The 15,962-nt window shown below is 37.0% G+C and overlaps 1 protein-coding gene across 1 annotated transcript in view; it reads left to right on the plus strand.

Moving 5' to 3' along the window:
* Positions 1–2,092: 2,092 nt before the first annotated feature.
* ZFYVE9 (zinc finger FYVE-type containing 9) overlaps positions 2,093–15,962 on the plus strand; it is a gene marked incomplete at both ends in the record, with an annotated part of 66,824 nt that continues 52,954 nt past the window's right edge. The window contains 3 exons of the mRNA XM_080692245.1: positions 2,093–2,162; positions 5,139–7,237; positions 12,891–12,990. Coding sequence (XP_080548371.1) covers positions 2,093–2,162; positions 5,139–7,237; positions 12,891–12,990 — 2,269 coding nt within the window. The remainder of the gene's footprint in view (positions 2,163–5,138; positions 7,238–12,890; positions 12,991–15,962) is intronic.

A 15,962-nucleotide genomic window follows, 5' to 3' on the forward strand; every position in this document is an offset into this window, starting at 1 on the left:
CCTCAGCTACTTAGTGAGGTCCTCCGCAACTTAGTGAGACCCTGTTTCAAAATAAAGAATAAGAAAATAGAGCAGGGGGTATGGCTCAGAGGTCGAATGCCTCTGAGTTCCATCCCCAGACCCCCCAAAAAAATTATCTTCAAAAACCATTAACCTGCCAGGCATGGTGGCGCACACTTGTAATCCCAGTACTTGAGAGGCTGAGACGAGAATCTTGAAGGTTTGAAACCAGTCATAGCTATTTAATGAGGCTCTCAGCAATTTAGTTAGACCCTGTTTCCAAACAAAATATAAAATAGGTCTGGGAGTATAGCCCAGAGGTTGAAGGCCCCTGGGTTTCACCCCCAGTACCACCAAAAAAAGAAAAAGAAAAAAAAAAAAGCACAAAGGAAAAGAAAATCAGGCTGGGGGTGTAGCTCAAAGGTAGAATGCCTCTGAGTTCAATCCCCAGTACCACAAACAAACAAACAAACAACCATTAACCTAATTGTTTAGAAACCATTTTTGTTGCTTGCCGTAATCAGTAATTGGAATTGGAATTCAGTACGACATATTGACCAGCTATTTTTAGATTTTTCATGTATTCATTCCACAAGTATTCACTGAATGGGTACTACGTCAGATTCTGTGCGAATCACTGGGAGTATATGGTGAACACAGTCTGGTGGGTGCCATTGTGCATAATTATAACGGTATAAATATGATTATAAATATGATTATAAATGTTATAAAGGAAAAGGATGAGGTGTTCTGAGATTATAAGGGACCCATCACCTTTCTTGGAGGTTTAGAGAATACTTTCTATGAAGGTAATATTTCAGCAAAAGAACTCAAATAATGATGTACTTAGCTGGGCATGGTAGTGCAAGTAATCCTAGTACTTGGGAGGCTGAGACAAGGAGGATTGCAGGTTTGTAGCCAGCCTCAGCTACTTAGGCCCTCCACAACTTAATGAGACCCTGTTTCAAAATAAAGAATAAAAATTAGTGCTGGGAGTATAGCTCAGAGGTAGAATGCCCCTGGATTCAACCCCTATTAACACACACACACACACACACACACACACACACACACACACACACAGGATGTACTTAAATAACTTCTTGAAATTCTGTAATATTTACTCTGTAGCACGTATCTATTTTATCTAACATCAATCACATAGTACCTGGTGATATATTGTATCTCTTGTGCTGAATTGTTTTTAAAGTCATTTATTATTTGCTGGGGGTCATGGCAAGCGTTTGTAAACCCGGTACTTGAGAGGCTGAGAAAGGAGGATCCAGGGTTCAAGGCCAGCCTCAGCAACTTAGCGAGACCCTTGACAACTTAGTGAGAACCTGTTTTAAAATAAAAAATAAGAGCCAGGTGTGATGGTGCATGCTTTTAGTCCCAGTACTTGGGAGACTGAGACAGGAGGATTGCAGGTTCCTGGCCAGACTGCACAACTTATTGAGTGCCTCTGAAGTTAGTGAGACCCTGAGTGTAGCTCGAGGTAGAATGGCCTTGGGTTTAATTCCCAGGACCAAGTGGAGATGATAGGGAACCAAAGTCCTCATTAGAATTTTGTGAAGGGAAGTAGGCAAAAAAACCCTGTGTGCATGCATGTTTTTGTTTTTTAACACATGGAACATATGTGTGTGTGTGTGTGTGTGTGTGTGTGTGTGTGTGTGTTGCTGAGAATTGAACCCAGGAACATTCTACCTTCAAGCTATGCCCTAGGTAAAGTAGTTGTGTAGTTTAGGAAATAATGACAAGAAAAATGTAAGTATATGTTTAGTGTACATGTAGTTTTTTCCCCCAAAGAATTTTCGTCTGCGGTTGGTTTACTCTACAAATGCAGAACCCACAAATACAGACTGCCATATTTTGATGATTGTCAGCTTACAAGTGTTTAGACTTTATTAACCTAAAAAATAATATATCCAGTGGGACAGGTTTTATTATTTGTCATTGTCTACATAGATGTAGAAGAGATTTTATCTTTGTATACTTTAGATTTATAAGTTATAGTTTAATGACTCAAAGTGTAATATAATTTTGATCTACATTTCAGGTTTAAATAAGTCTCTTACTCAGTGTTCCCTTACTGATGGAGAATTACTTCCAAGCAGAAGCTTACAACCTGGACAAGGTGTTAGATGAATTTGAACAAAACGAAGGTGAGACTTTGCATTGGTGAATCTATTAGGATTTACGATAAGAGTGTGAGGATATAAAAGTAGTATTTTTTTGTGTGTGTGGTGCTGGGGATTGAACCCAGGGATATTCTACCTCTGAGCTATACCCCCAGTCCTACTTTTTATTCTTTATTTTGAAACAGGGTCTCACTGAGTTGCAGAGGGCCTCACTAAGTAGCTGAGGCTGTCCACGAACCGCGATCCTCCTCTCTCAGCCTCCCAAATGCTGGGATTACAAGCATGTGCCACCACACTTGGCTTTATTTTTTATTTTGAAACAGAGTCTCACCAAGTTGCTTAGGGACACACTAAATTACTGAGATTGTCCTCAAATTTGTAATTCTCTAGTCTCAGTTTCCAAAGTATTGGAATTACACATATGCACCACCATGCCTGGACTGTGTTTTCTATTTCTAGAAAAATAAAAATTATTCCATAAGTGGACTGTGATAACACTAGATAGTTAACATTATACCTAGGTATAATGTATAAAAATTTTTTTATAGCTGGGCGTGGTGGCACATGTTTGTAATCCCAGCATTTGGGAGGCTGAGACAGGAGGATCGCAGTTCTCGGACAGCCTCAGCTACTTAGTGAGGCCCTCTGCAACTTAGTGAAACTCTGTTTCAAAATAAAACATAAAAAATAGGGCAAGGGGTGTAACTCAGAAGTAAAATGCCCCTGGGTTCCATCCCCAGACCTGCAAAAGAAAAAAAAAAAAGCGTCGGGCGTGGTGGCGCACGCTTGTAATCCCCGCACTTGGGAGGCGGAGACAGGAGGATCGCGTTGGTTCGGAGTCAGCCACGCAGGCTTAAGAGACCCTGTTTCCAAATAAAAAAGTTAAAAAATAGGTCTGGGAGTGTAGCCCGTGGGAGTGTAGTCTGGAGGTAAAAGGGCTTCCAGGAACCCCAGTACCACCAAAAAAAAAAAAAAAAGAAAAAAAAGAAAGGGAAGTTCATTTTCCTAAATCCCAATTTCTGCCAGCCTCAATTTGGATTTAAGTTTAGAACTTCCTTACTAACTTAGAGGATATTAAACTCAGGTCTTGGTGACTTAGAGGATACTAACCTCATTCTTTATATAATCTGATGGTTTTATGATTTCTTTGTAGTTTCTTTTCATTACTTTCTTATGCTAGTTATTTTCTCAACCCAAACCAATTTTCTAGTTCTCTTAAATTCTTAAGTTGGGGACTATATTTTTTCTTGTTCCTCTACTTACAAATACTTCCATTTCTAAACTTAATAAAACTTTTTGAAGCTTAGTCTAATTCCTTCTCTCTCTGAATTCAAACCCAACTCATTCTGGAAAATACCTTTCTCTTCTGAATTTCTTTTCTTTTCCTATGTAATAGTGTTCAAATACATACACTACTCTGTACTGCTAATTAGGTATTCATATTTATCGTATGCATGTCTTATTTTCACAACTAGATTATTTACTTATGGAGGCATGACCTATCATTTAATCTTCATCTTCCACAAGCCCAATGCTTTTACTATGGTAGATACTCACCATATATTTATTGTGTACTTACTACATAATAGGCACTATGCAGAGTGAGGACTTACATTGATGGAATGAAATGGTTTCTGCCTTCAGAAATCATTCTGTGGATGGAGAGAAGGTAAATAAGCCATTCCATTGCAGTGTAGTAACTGCCTTAATAAAGATATGAACAAGGTGCTATGGGTGCATTGAAGATAAATATGTCTTCCTAATTTCAGTGGTATGATTATCAGTTTTTGGAAGAAGAAAGTAGGAAAGGCACTAAGTGCATTACTTCTTATTTCTCTTCTGCTTATACAGTAACACTATAACTTGGGAGAGTAACAGCTATCATAGTTATGATCTATTAAAAAGTAAACAGAAATGTTATATGAAATTATGCTTATTAATTAATGAACAAGTAAATTGGTTTGTTAATGAGATAAACCTTTCTGCCAAGTGTCCTCAGATAATAATACAAATATGAATCTAATTAATAATGTATAATTACATAATTGCCAGCAGAATTTCCCATGGTGTGGCAAAGTTTTTAAAAACAAACTTATAATGGGCAAATTTTGAATATATATGATTAAAGAGACTAGTATACTAAACCTCAGTGCACCCATCACACATCTTCAGTAGTGCTTGACATGCTGCCATCTTTTTTCATTTATTCCTTTTATTCGCTCCTCACTCCTGCTTTTTCTTTTCTTTTCTTTTTTTTTTTTGAGGGGGTCACATTTTTTCATTTTCATCATCTTTTTCTTCTTTTTCTGTTCTGGAAGTTGAACCTAGGGCCCCACACATGTTAGGCAAGTGCTCTTTCACTGAGCTACATCACGAATATTTTTTACAGTTTTTAAGGGTAAACTTTATATTCTACTAAAATGCATAGCTCATCACTGTATATTTGTTTTGTTTTGTCTTTCTATGTTGCCCAGGCTGGTTTTAACTCATGGGATATAGAGATTTTTTTTAACCTTACCATAGCCAGTAGCTGGGACTAGAAGTGTGTATTCCATGTCTGGCTAACTGTATAATTTTGACAAATGGAGATATCCATGTAACCCACAACTCAATCATGATATAGATTATTGATCATTCAATTTCCACAGTAAACTTTTTTTTTTTTCTGTATCTTTTAAGTTAGTGTAGTCTTGTGCACAGACAATCCTAAGGTGCTTTCCCCTCTTCTGGGTCTGTGGGTCAGTTTAATTATGTTATTAGATTAATGTAAAATTCTTTTGTCCTTTGAAATGTTCTGAGATATTACCATTTGAAGTCATATAACTACAGGTAATTGCCTTAAATATATTTTCTTATTTTAGCTAAAAATTAGTTTTCTTCATATTCATATTTTCAGATATTCTAGGAAAATTTTATTTTCACAGTATGATTAGAAATATTTAGTAACTTTTTAGTGTTACCAGTAAATGTATTGCAGTTACTTATTTATTTATTTTTTAGATGAAACAATTTCTCCTTTATTGGACACAAAGTGGAATAAGATTCTAGATCCTTCTTCTCATGAACTGACATTTAACCCTGCACTGGCCAGTGTGAATGAACCTACAGTTCCTAGTGAGCCACAACCACGACCGAAAGTCTTCTCCCTGGCTCATTCTGCACCTCTAACCAGGGAGGGAGAAGATCACTGTGCTAATGGGCAGGACTGTAGTTTAAATCCAGAGATTGCCACCATGTGGATTGATGAAAATGCTGTTGCAGAAGATCAGTTAACTAAGAGAAACTATAATCGGGATGACCAATGCAGTTCTGTTGAAGTGGGAGAGAAGAAATGTGGAAGCCTGACTTGTCTACCAGATGAGAAGAATGTTCTTGTTGTAGCTGTTATGCATAATTGTGACAAAAGGACATTACAAAGCGATTTACAGGAGTGTAATAATTATAATAGTCAATCCCTCACGGATTCACTTAGCTGTTCACTGGATAATGAAAACAGACAAACTGATCAATTTAGTTTTAGTATGAATGGGTCCATTGAAAAAGATAAGAACTCCGAAAAACAAATGGATCCATTGAACAGACCAAAAACAGAGGGGGAGTCTGTTAATCATCTATCTACTACTTCATCTGATAGTTTAGCCAGTATCTGTTCTCCTTCACAATTGAAGGATGATGAAAATGTAGGTAGAGACCCCTCCATGTCTGCAATTCCAAGTTCAACAGTTGACTTAGTAACCTCATCCCAGGGAGCAGATGGTGGTCCTGCTGTTATAAAGCAAGAGAACTCTAAACCACAAGAGGACCTCACTGGCAAAAATAGTTCTCCTAGGACTGATCTAGGGAGTCCAAACTCCTTTTTCCTCTCAAGTGAGGAGACTTTGACAAAAAAAGAGCTGACAGAGGAGAGAACTACTGAAGACGCCCTCCAGTCTAGTTTATCTTTGCGGTTCAAACCAGACATACCTGATGGGTCTGGAAGGGAGAATAACTGTGAACAGCTTTCAGATAGTCTTGTGCCTATTAAAATTAGGGCTGATGAAAAGGAAAGTTTTGACCATGAAGAGGTTCTTGATACTACAGAATTTCTTAATATGACAGAGCATTTCTCTGACTCTCAGGAGATAACAAATTGGAAATTGACTAAACCAAGTGAGATAAATGATAGCCAAGTAAATGAAGAAAACGAAAAGTTCTTACAGATTAGTCAGCCCAAGAATACTAATGGTAATAGCAGAGGTGCTGTAATGGCAGGTGCAGGTCTAGATTTAAAAGGAACTTGCATGAATGAAAGTGAAGGATGTGACTTCTCCACTGTTACAGATACACCAGCAGCAAATTCTCTACCCAATGGTTGTGATTCCTATGGAATGCAGAGCCCAGTTGTTTCTTTTGTTCCAAAGACTTTACCCTCCAAAGAAGATTCAGTAACAGAAGAAAAAGAAATAGAGGAGAGCAAATCAGAATGCTACTCAAATATTTATGAACAGAGAGGAAATGAGGCCACAGAGGGGAGTGGACTACTTCTAAATAGTACTGGTGACCTAATGAAGAAAAATTATTTACAAAATTTCTGTAGCCAAGTTCCATCAGTGCTTGGGCAATCTTCCCCCAAGAGAGTAGCAAACTTGCAATCTATCAGTGTTCCTTTTGGTGGTGCAAGACCCAAGCAACCTTCTAATCTTAAACTTCAAATTCCAAAGCCATTATCAGACCACTTGCAAAATGACCTTCCTGCAAACAGTGGAAATAATATTAAGAACAAAACAGGTATTCTTGGGAAATCAAAATTAGGGGAAAACTCAGCAACCAATGTATGCAATGCATCTTTGGGAAACATCTCTGTTGCTGGTACAAATGAGGAACATTTAGAAAGTTATGAGGCTGAGATCTCCAGTAGACCCTGCCTTGCATTAGCTCCAGATAGCCCAGATAATGATCTCAGAGCTGGTCAGTTTGGAATTTCTCCCAGAAAGCCATTTACCACTCTGGGTGAGGTGGCTCCAGTATGGGTACCAGATTCCCAGGCTCCAAATTGCATGAAATGTGAAGCTCGGTTTACGTTTACCAAAAGGAGGCATCATTGCAGAGCATGTGGGAAGGTAAGTTGTATCAGCTTAGAAATCTAGCCTGCCCAATTTGTAATGCTTATTTAGAAAATAATAAAGGCAGAGCTGGGTGTGGTGATACATGCATGTAATATCAGTACTTGGGAGACTGAGACAGGAGGATCACAGGTTTGAGGCCAGCCTCAGGAGTCTAGTGAGACCTTGTTTTAAAAAAAAAAAAAAAAAAAGGCAGGGTTGTAGTTCAAAGTTAGAATGCCACTGAGTTCAATCCCCAATACAAAAAGAAAAGAAGGGCAATATTGTGTGAACAAACTTCTTGTTGAGATGATATAATAAATAGCTTTTGAAAAGTTTCTGTATAAAAAAAGACCTTTGCTGATTCTTTTTTGTTACCAAGATTTATGCCAAATTAGTTATCTAAAGAGATGAGAATTGAGGAAGTGTTAACTTTGTGGTTTCTATATTGATAGATACTTGGTTAATGGATGGTTTGAAATAAGGAAGTTTTTCTTTCAGCTTAGGAAAGATTTACTTCATACTTTTTAATTTTTGAAAGTTTGACTATTACCCTTAGAATCCATCTTACTTCTTTCTATAGGACTTTTGCCATTGTACTAGACATTCTGGGACTTTGCATAGATATACAAACATTTTTACTTTTTTCTGTATAACTTTAATATAAAGGACCAAAGATAGAAAACAGAAGGAAGTTAAAGTTGAAACTGGGCTGTTGGTTTTTAATCATTAAAATTTAAAGAAAATAGCTGGGTATGGTGGCACTCACCTGTAATCCTAGAACTTGGGAGGTTGAAACAGGAGGATTGCAGGTTCAAGGACATCCTCATCAACTTAGTGAGACCCTCATCATCTTAGTGAGACCTTGTTTCAAAATAAAAAATAAAATAGGGCTAGGGGTGTAGCTCAGAGGTAGCCCCTAGGTTCAATCCCTATTACCCCCCCCAAAAAAATACAGAAACTAACATAGCCAGGTGTGGTGGGACACACCTATAATTCCAGTACTTGGAAGGCTGAAACAGGAGATTTGCAGGTTTGAGACCAGCCTCAATAACTTAGTGAGTTATTGTTTCCAAATAAAAAGGGTTCAAGATAAAGAGCTCAGAGGCAGAGCCCTCAGGTTCAATCCCCAGCACCAAAAAAAGAAAAAGAAAAAGAACATGTCTAATTCCTGAATATTTTGCAGTGTCTGTGTTAGCTGCAGTAGACCTATGGTCAGTAGCACAAATGGGGCAGTTTTGTATTATGAGATTAGATTCATTCCCCCCCTTTTTTATACAGGGGATTGAACCCAGAGGGACCCCCGAGCTACAGCCCCATTTTTTAAATTTTTATTTTGAAACGGTCTCTCTAGGTTGATAAGAGTCTCACTATTTGCTGAGGCTGTCCTCAAATCTATAATCATCCTGTTTCAGCCTCCCAAGTACTAAGATTTACAGGCATGCACTACCATACCCAGTCTACATTTATCATTTTTATATTTTTGTTTTACTGTAGACCAACATATACAGTGAATAAATTAGGTATGTTGGATGGATTCAGAAAGAATATGCACATGTTTAAAATTTAGATGGAAATTTTACCTAATGAAGTTTGTAGAATTTATTCATGTGGATTATAGATTTATAATTCCAACTTTATCCCCCTCTTATCTCTGTTTCTCTCAGAGATGTTTTAAGAATTATTGAAAAAAAAATCCTTGAGCTTCTCAGAAGAAAACATAGGTATGAATCAGCTTATCTAGGAAGTTAACTAGAAAAATACCCTGCGTAGTCATTGTCTTTGGATGAATATTAGATTTCGGCAATCATAAAGCCTAATAGGAATTTGAGTATTTGAATTTTTAAGGAAGATAAGTGATTCATGTGATGGGGGAGGCTAGCAAAGTGAGCAAGATTAGTAGGTTTTATTTCATTTCTCATGAACTACAAAGTAGGAAAAAGAACAATATGGACAATAATGTACTTATTGAAAGAAAAACATTACTGCAACAAGAAGAGAAAGGAGAGATTTAGTGACCGTAATATATACCACTTCAATGAAAGAAGAGATAGAAAGAAGAGAGGTTGAATGACAGTAACATATACTACTTAAATGTGCCCACATTATTTTTCTACTTTAATAGATTTTGAGAAGTATAATTTGAAATAGATGAATTTCTAGTGTGTACATTAGTAGTGTGAGTAGACAGAGCAGAGAACTATAGCAAGATAATGTGCAAAAGTGCACTGGGATGAGTGAGAAGCTCTAGGACGGTTTCCTCGTCTAAAAGGAGGGGTTGCATGGTTTCTTTTTCTTCAAGCTCTAAAAAAGCTTATGTGAGCCTCTGTATTTAAAAAAAGAAAGAGAAGGAAGTGGAAAGCTTGTTGCTAGCATTGATTTATCTCTTTAAAATTATTGCTGAACTTACTGCTTAGTTTAGCTCGCTTTGTGGGAAATGTATGCCAGTAAACTTTTTGAAATATGCTGGGCTGAGAGCATATTTTCTGGAAGTCATTCCTATTAAATGAGAATGCTGTTTATCAAGGTGTCAGCTAAGTGAGCTACTCTTAAGGTTCTATTTTATAATTACTGTTTTTTTAAATTTGATTAATTTCTCATACTAGGTTCTTCAAGGTTCCTTTAGTACTCATGATCTTCATCACGTATATAAAAATAGCTTGGTGACATGTGTAATATCAAAGTGGCATATTGAAACATGATCTAGATTAATTTTTCATGTGATTCTAAAAAGGTTTCCCTGTTAGACATTTGACGTTTATAAATGCAATTAATTATATAATTTATAAATTACTTATAAAATGTCATATATAAATCTATACTTGTGATTTATGTATGTATGTGTACATAATGGCAAACTATAGTCAGTTTCTGATTCTATGCATTAATTTTTTTTGTGGCACTGGGGTTTGAACCCAGGGTTATCCTATCTCCGAGCTATACCCCCAGCTCTATTTTATTTTTACTTTGAAACAGGGTCTCCCTAGGTTGATGAACGTTTCAGTACTTCCTGGTCCTCCTGTCTCAGCCTCCCAAGTACTGAGATTACAAGCATGTGCCACCATGCCTGATTTGTATTTAATTTGAATTAATGTTCTTCAGTAAAGTCAGAAGTGATATTATTAAAGTATATCACATAACTGTATAATAATATTTTCTAATTCATTGTACTACATTTTAAATGAAAACTAAAAATTAACATCATTAGAAGTAATTGTTCATATTAAAAATAAGAATAAAATACACATTTTGAGATGGGATGAAGAAAACTGGAGAGAGTGTGTGTGTGTTTGTGTGCGCGCGCACGTGTGCGTGCATGTGTGTGTATGTGATAGTATGGAACCTAGGGGTATTCTATCTCCAAGCTACACCACCAGCCTTATTTTACTTTTATTTTTTAAAAGAACAAAGTAGAGCTCAGTGTGGTGGCCCACGGGTGTAATCCCAGCATTTGGGAGGCCCTCCACAAAACAGGGAGACCCTGTTTTAATTAAAGAATAAAAAAAAATAGGGCTGGGGGTGTAGCTTGGAGGTAGAATGCCTCTGGGTTCCATGCCCAGTACTGCAAACAAACAGAGTAATATAAACTGGGTGCAGTGACACAGGCCTATAGTCCCAGTAATTGAGAAGCTGAGATAGGAAGGTTGCAGGTTCCAGGCCAACATGCAGTAATTTAGCAAATTTAGCAAGATCTTGTTTCAAAATAAAAAAGGCTGGGGATGTAGCTCAGATGTAGAACCCCCTCACCCCACCCCAGGTTCAATATCCAGCAAAAAAAAAACACAAAAAAACAAAACCAGAAAACCAAAGCAATAATATACCTTGAAAGATGGCAGCCTCTGCCTACTTCCACACTATTTCCCTAAGACATATCTACTTTAAAAATATTAATAGATGGCTGTGACACACACCTGTAATCCTAGTTCTTAGGAGGCTGAGACAAGAGGATTTGCAGGTTTGTGACCAGCCTCAGCAACTTAGACCCTGTCTCAAAATAAAATATGGCTGAGGATGTAGCTTAGAGGTAGAATGCCTCTGAGTAAAATTCCCAGTATGCCCCTCATATAAAAATAAAAAAAAATAAAAAAGATGAGTAGACTTTGGTTTTTAGAAACATGAAGCAGAAAGTAAAGTTCCCATATACCACCTTTTATAATTTGCCAGTTATTAAACATCTTGCATTAATGTAGTACATTTGCTAAAATTGATGAACTAATATTGATACATTGCTTTTAACTAAAATCCTCTAAAAGAAATATATAGTACTGCAGTTTATATTGGGGCTCACTTTGTGTCCAGGATTTTGGTAAATGCATATTATGTATCCTTATACAGTATCATATAGCACAGTTACACTACTCCAGAAACCTCCTGTGCTCCACCCACTTCTTCATCCCTCTCTCACTTCCCCAACTGTGGAACGGTGTGGCACTTAGCTTATTATTGCTTCTGTTTTGCCTTTTCCAGAATGTCATGTAGTTGGAGTCATATGGTATGTAGTGTTTAAGACTGACTTCATTAGAAACATGCAGTAATAGACTGGGAATATAATAATCAGTGTAAAATAGAATAAAATATATGATCAGATATGTATGCTCGCTCTCTGTCTCTGTCTGTCTCTCTCTCTCTCTCTCTCTCTCTCTCTGTCCCTCCCCCTCTCTCTCTCTCTGAAATCTTTAGACTGTAAGCAAATAAACCTTCCTTCATCTAAGTTGTGGTAGTTTAGGTTACAACAGTCAGAATTCTGATTGAAACAATTGGTATACAAAAACAACTGATTGTGTGTTGATTGGTATCCTGCAGTTTTGCTGAGTTTATCAGTATTTCTAATAATAGGGGTGTGTGTGTGTGTGTGTGTGTGTGTGTGTGTGTGTGTGTGTGTGTTACTGGGGATTAAACCCAGGGCTCCACTCCACCTCTAGCCTTATTATTATTATTATTATTATTATTATTATTACTATTATATATTTTTTAAAAACAGGGTCTCACTGAGTTGCAAAGGGCATCACTAAGTAGTTGAGGCTGTCCACAAACTGCCATCCTCCTATCTCAGCCTCCCAAATGCTAGGATTAGCATGTGTGTCATGAAACCAGGTTTTATTTTTTATTTTGAAACAGGGTCTCATTGAGTTGCAAAGGACCTCACTAAGTAGCTGAGGCTGGCCACAACTGCAGTCCTCCTATCTCAGCCTCCCAAATGTTAGCATTATAAGCTTGTGCCACCACATCCAGCTTGGCTAAAGTTTTTATTTTCAGTAAACTTTATTGATTTCCTTATTGTTGACAGATTTGTAAATCTCACTCTTGAATTGCCCAGTTTCCTGAACTACATTTTCTTTTGAAGTTTTTAATATATATTATGGTGGTACTGGGTGTGGAACCCAGGGACTTTTCTACCTCCGGGCTTTATTCCCAGACCGATTTTATATTTTATTTGGAAACAAGCTCTCACTAAGTTGCCGAGAGCCTCACTAAGTAGCTGAGGCTGGCTTTGAACCTGTGCGATCCTCCTGTCTCAGCCTCCCAAGCGCTGGGACTACGAGTGTGTGCCACCACGCCTGGTTTTAATATTGTATTCTAATAGAGTTTATAGTCACTCAATTTTGATCATACTGGTTTGTTCCCTTTGCATTGTGATCCTAATGAGTTTGGTATATTCTTTTCTCCACAGGTTTTCTGTGCTTCCTGCTGTAGCCTGAAATGTAAATTGTTATATATGGATAGAAAGGAAGCTAGAGTGTGTGTAATCTGTCATTCAGTACTAATGAATGGTAAGTATTAAAACAGGTTGATTTCATAGTCAATGAGACAGAACAAGAGAATTCCTTTTAAAGACTACTCCCCCCCTTCTCAAATGTTAAAACTTTAAAAATACTGAGGTTAGCCGGACCTGGTGGCACACGCTTGTAATCCCTGCGCTTAGGAGGCTGAGACAGGAGGATCGCACAGGTTCGAAGCCAACCTCAGCTACTTAGTGAGGCTCTCAACAACTTAGGGAGACCCTGTTTCCAAATAAAATATAAAATAGGTCTGGGAGTGTAGCCTGGAGGTAGAAGGCCCCTGGCTTCCATCTCCAGTACCATGAAAAAAAAAAAAAAAAAAAAAGAATAAAAAATAGGGCAGGGGTGTAGCTCAGAGGTGGAATGCCCCTGGGTTTCATCCCCAGACCCGCAATAAATAAATAAATAAATAAATAAATAAATAAATAAATAAATAAAATATTGAGGTTAATTTCTATGTTTTGAAAGTATCTTAGCATTTCAGAATTCCTGTGCCTAATTTAATGAATGAATACTAAAGCCAGGTAAATTTTGTGGGAAGAATTAAAATCTTTGAAAATCTGGTACCATGTAGCTGTTAATGTTCCTGTGAAATGAGTGGGGGTGTGCGGGTGTAGGGTTGATGTGCTATTGACTACCTAGGTGGTGAAATATTAAAATTGAGTAAGGTTTTTCTTTCCAGATCCCTCTTTCTAGGGATCACCATTAATTAGGACACATTCTGAATAGCACCTTTTTTTTTTTTTAATCTTGTTAATGATAAATACTTCAGTATCTAAGACCAAGTCGATTTTTTTTTTTTTTTTTTTTTTGGTGGTACTGGGGATGGAACCCTTCTACCTCCAGGCTACACTCCCAGACCTATTTTTATATTTTATTTGGAAACAGGGTCTCCTAAGTCAGCGCCGCTGGCTTTGAACCTGCGCGATCCTCCTGTCTCAGCCTCCCAAGCGCGGGGATTACAAGCGTGCGCCACCACGCCCGGCTCAAGTAGAAAATTTTACTTTTATAAGTCTTTCCTTAATACTACTTAGATGTATTATAAGGATAATGGTTTTGAATTTAGTTATTATATATTGAAAGAATATGGATAGAATAAGGTAAATAAAATTTATTGTTCATCTTTTATGGGATTGGAAATGAATCCAGGGACGTTTTAGTTAACAAAAAAAAAAAAAACCAGCAAAAAAACAAAACAAAAAACCCTGGGCATTTTTACAAAGAGATACAATAAAACTGAGAAGGCTATAGTATTTTCTCTTTGATTGTGTACAAATGTTAGAATAATACTAATAGGCATAGAATGTTGAACCTGGACACCACTACTGCCTGTGCAGGATAGTATGCCTCCTTGAGGCTGAAACTTACCTGCTCTAAGATCCCTTCTGCCCTGTCTGTCTGCACTGCTCATAGTGATGTTCTCCTCTTGCTGGCTTATTAACCTATTGCATGCCAGTTAATCTGATCTGTTCTAATCTCCCGTGATCCAGCCAGTTTCCTCCCATTTCTGAATTCTTATAATTTTGGTTAATTGTGAATCATTCTCTACTCTTAGGGGTCACATTTTGGATGGTGGTTATTTTACTCAGTTGCTCAAATGATGATTTTTATTCCACTGCTTTCATTTTTGGACACATCCACAGACAAGAGCATGCTGCTTAATTATAGTACCTGACACCTCTTTTATTTGATGAGGTCTTCCAACATGATAGTGATTTTTTTTAAGTTGGCATAGTTAAAGATGAAGGAAATGGCAGAGGATTCATACTTACTTTTATTGTGCCAAGGAGGCCCTTAACAGGGGATCCTAAAGTAATCCACTTCTGGATTTTCCAGCATCTTTTCTCTTGCATGGCTTAGCCTGATCTTTTTCTGAATATTTAATTTGATGCTTCTCAGTGTTCCCTATCTTTTTCCTTTCTCCTTTTCTCTTCCTTTTCCCTTTCTGCCAGTGCTTTCTAAGGAATATAGCTTTTGTTACCAGCTTTGTCTTGCAGTTCAGAAGCAATAAGTATTCAAAATCTTATGGATCATCCTTTGATATTTATTTAGAATTTTGAAAAGATACTCAAAGGTTGGGTGGTTTTTTATTTCTGGGCATGAATTACTTGGATCTCAAAAATAAAATTTGATATATTTTATTTCCATAACACCTTTCATCTTGTTTACTTTCAAAGGCAATAGCTGATATATCAATATTTAGTTAGTGAAATTATAGAGTATATAGAATCTTAATGTACTTATGATCATTCATATTAGTGGATAACATTTTTATGGTATTGGCACATTTTCATGTTCAAATGGGTCCTCTGCTTTTGAGACACACTAAAGATGTGAGATGGCTATTAAATTGCTAGACTCTTATCTATAGAATGATGATTACATAAAAGCAGAATTCATAAAAATATTGAACACGTTTTCCTGAGTTTCATGCTTCTAAATTTTTCAAATAAAATTTTATCTCAAGAGTCTGAAAATCTAGAAATGAAACTAAAAATCATACAATGATATTATTTTGTTTTTGCCCCTGATTTTTTATGAAAGTTTATAAAATTACCATACTTTTTATGGTACTGAGGATTGAAGCCAGGGGCATTCAATCTCCAAGCTCTACCCCAGCCCTATTTTAATTTTGAAACAGATTCTCACTAGGTTGATAAGAGTCTCACTACTTGCTTAGGCTGTCCTGGAACCTGTGATCTTCCTGTTTCAGCCTCCCAAGTACTGGGATTACAGGTATGTGCCACCATGCCTGATTTTGCATATACTACTAAACCAAGAAATGCCTAAATGCTATCTTGGTTGCAAATCCTTCAAGTTTGATGTTATCTCCCTCCCTCTTGAGGAAGTGTATAGTCTCCACTAAGGAAGCCATGGGCCTAGTCTTTAGTTCAAGCTGATCTACCCTCAGTCTATATCAAAAGCATATGTAATTACTTTAAAAAATCATGTAATTCTTATTC

Source organism: Muscardinus avellanarius (assembly GCF_963383645.1).
Source record: "Muscardinus avellanarius genome assembly, chromosome: 3".
Taxonomy (NCBI): Eukaryota; Metazoa; Chordata; class Mammalia; order Rodentia; family Gliridae; genus Muscardinus; species Muscardinus avellanarius.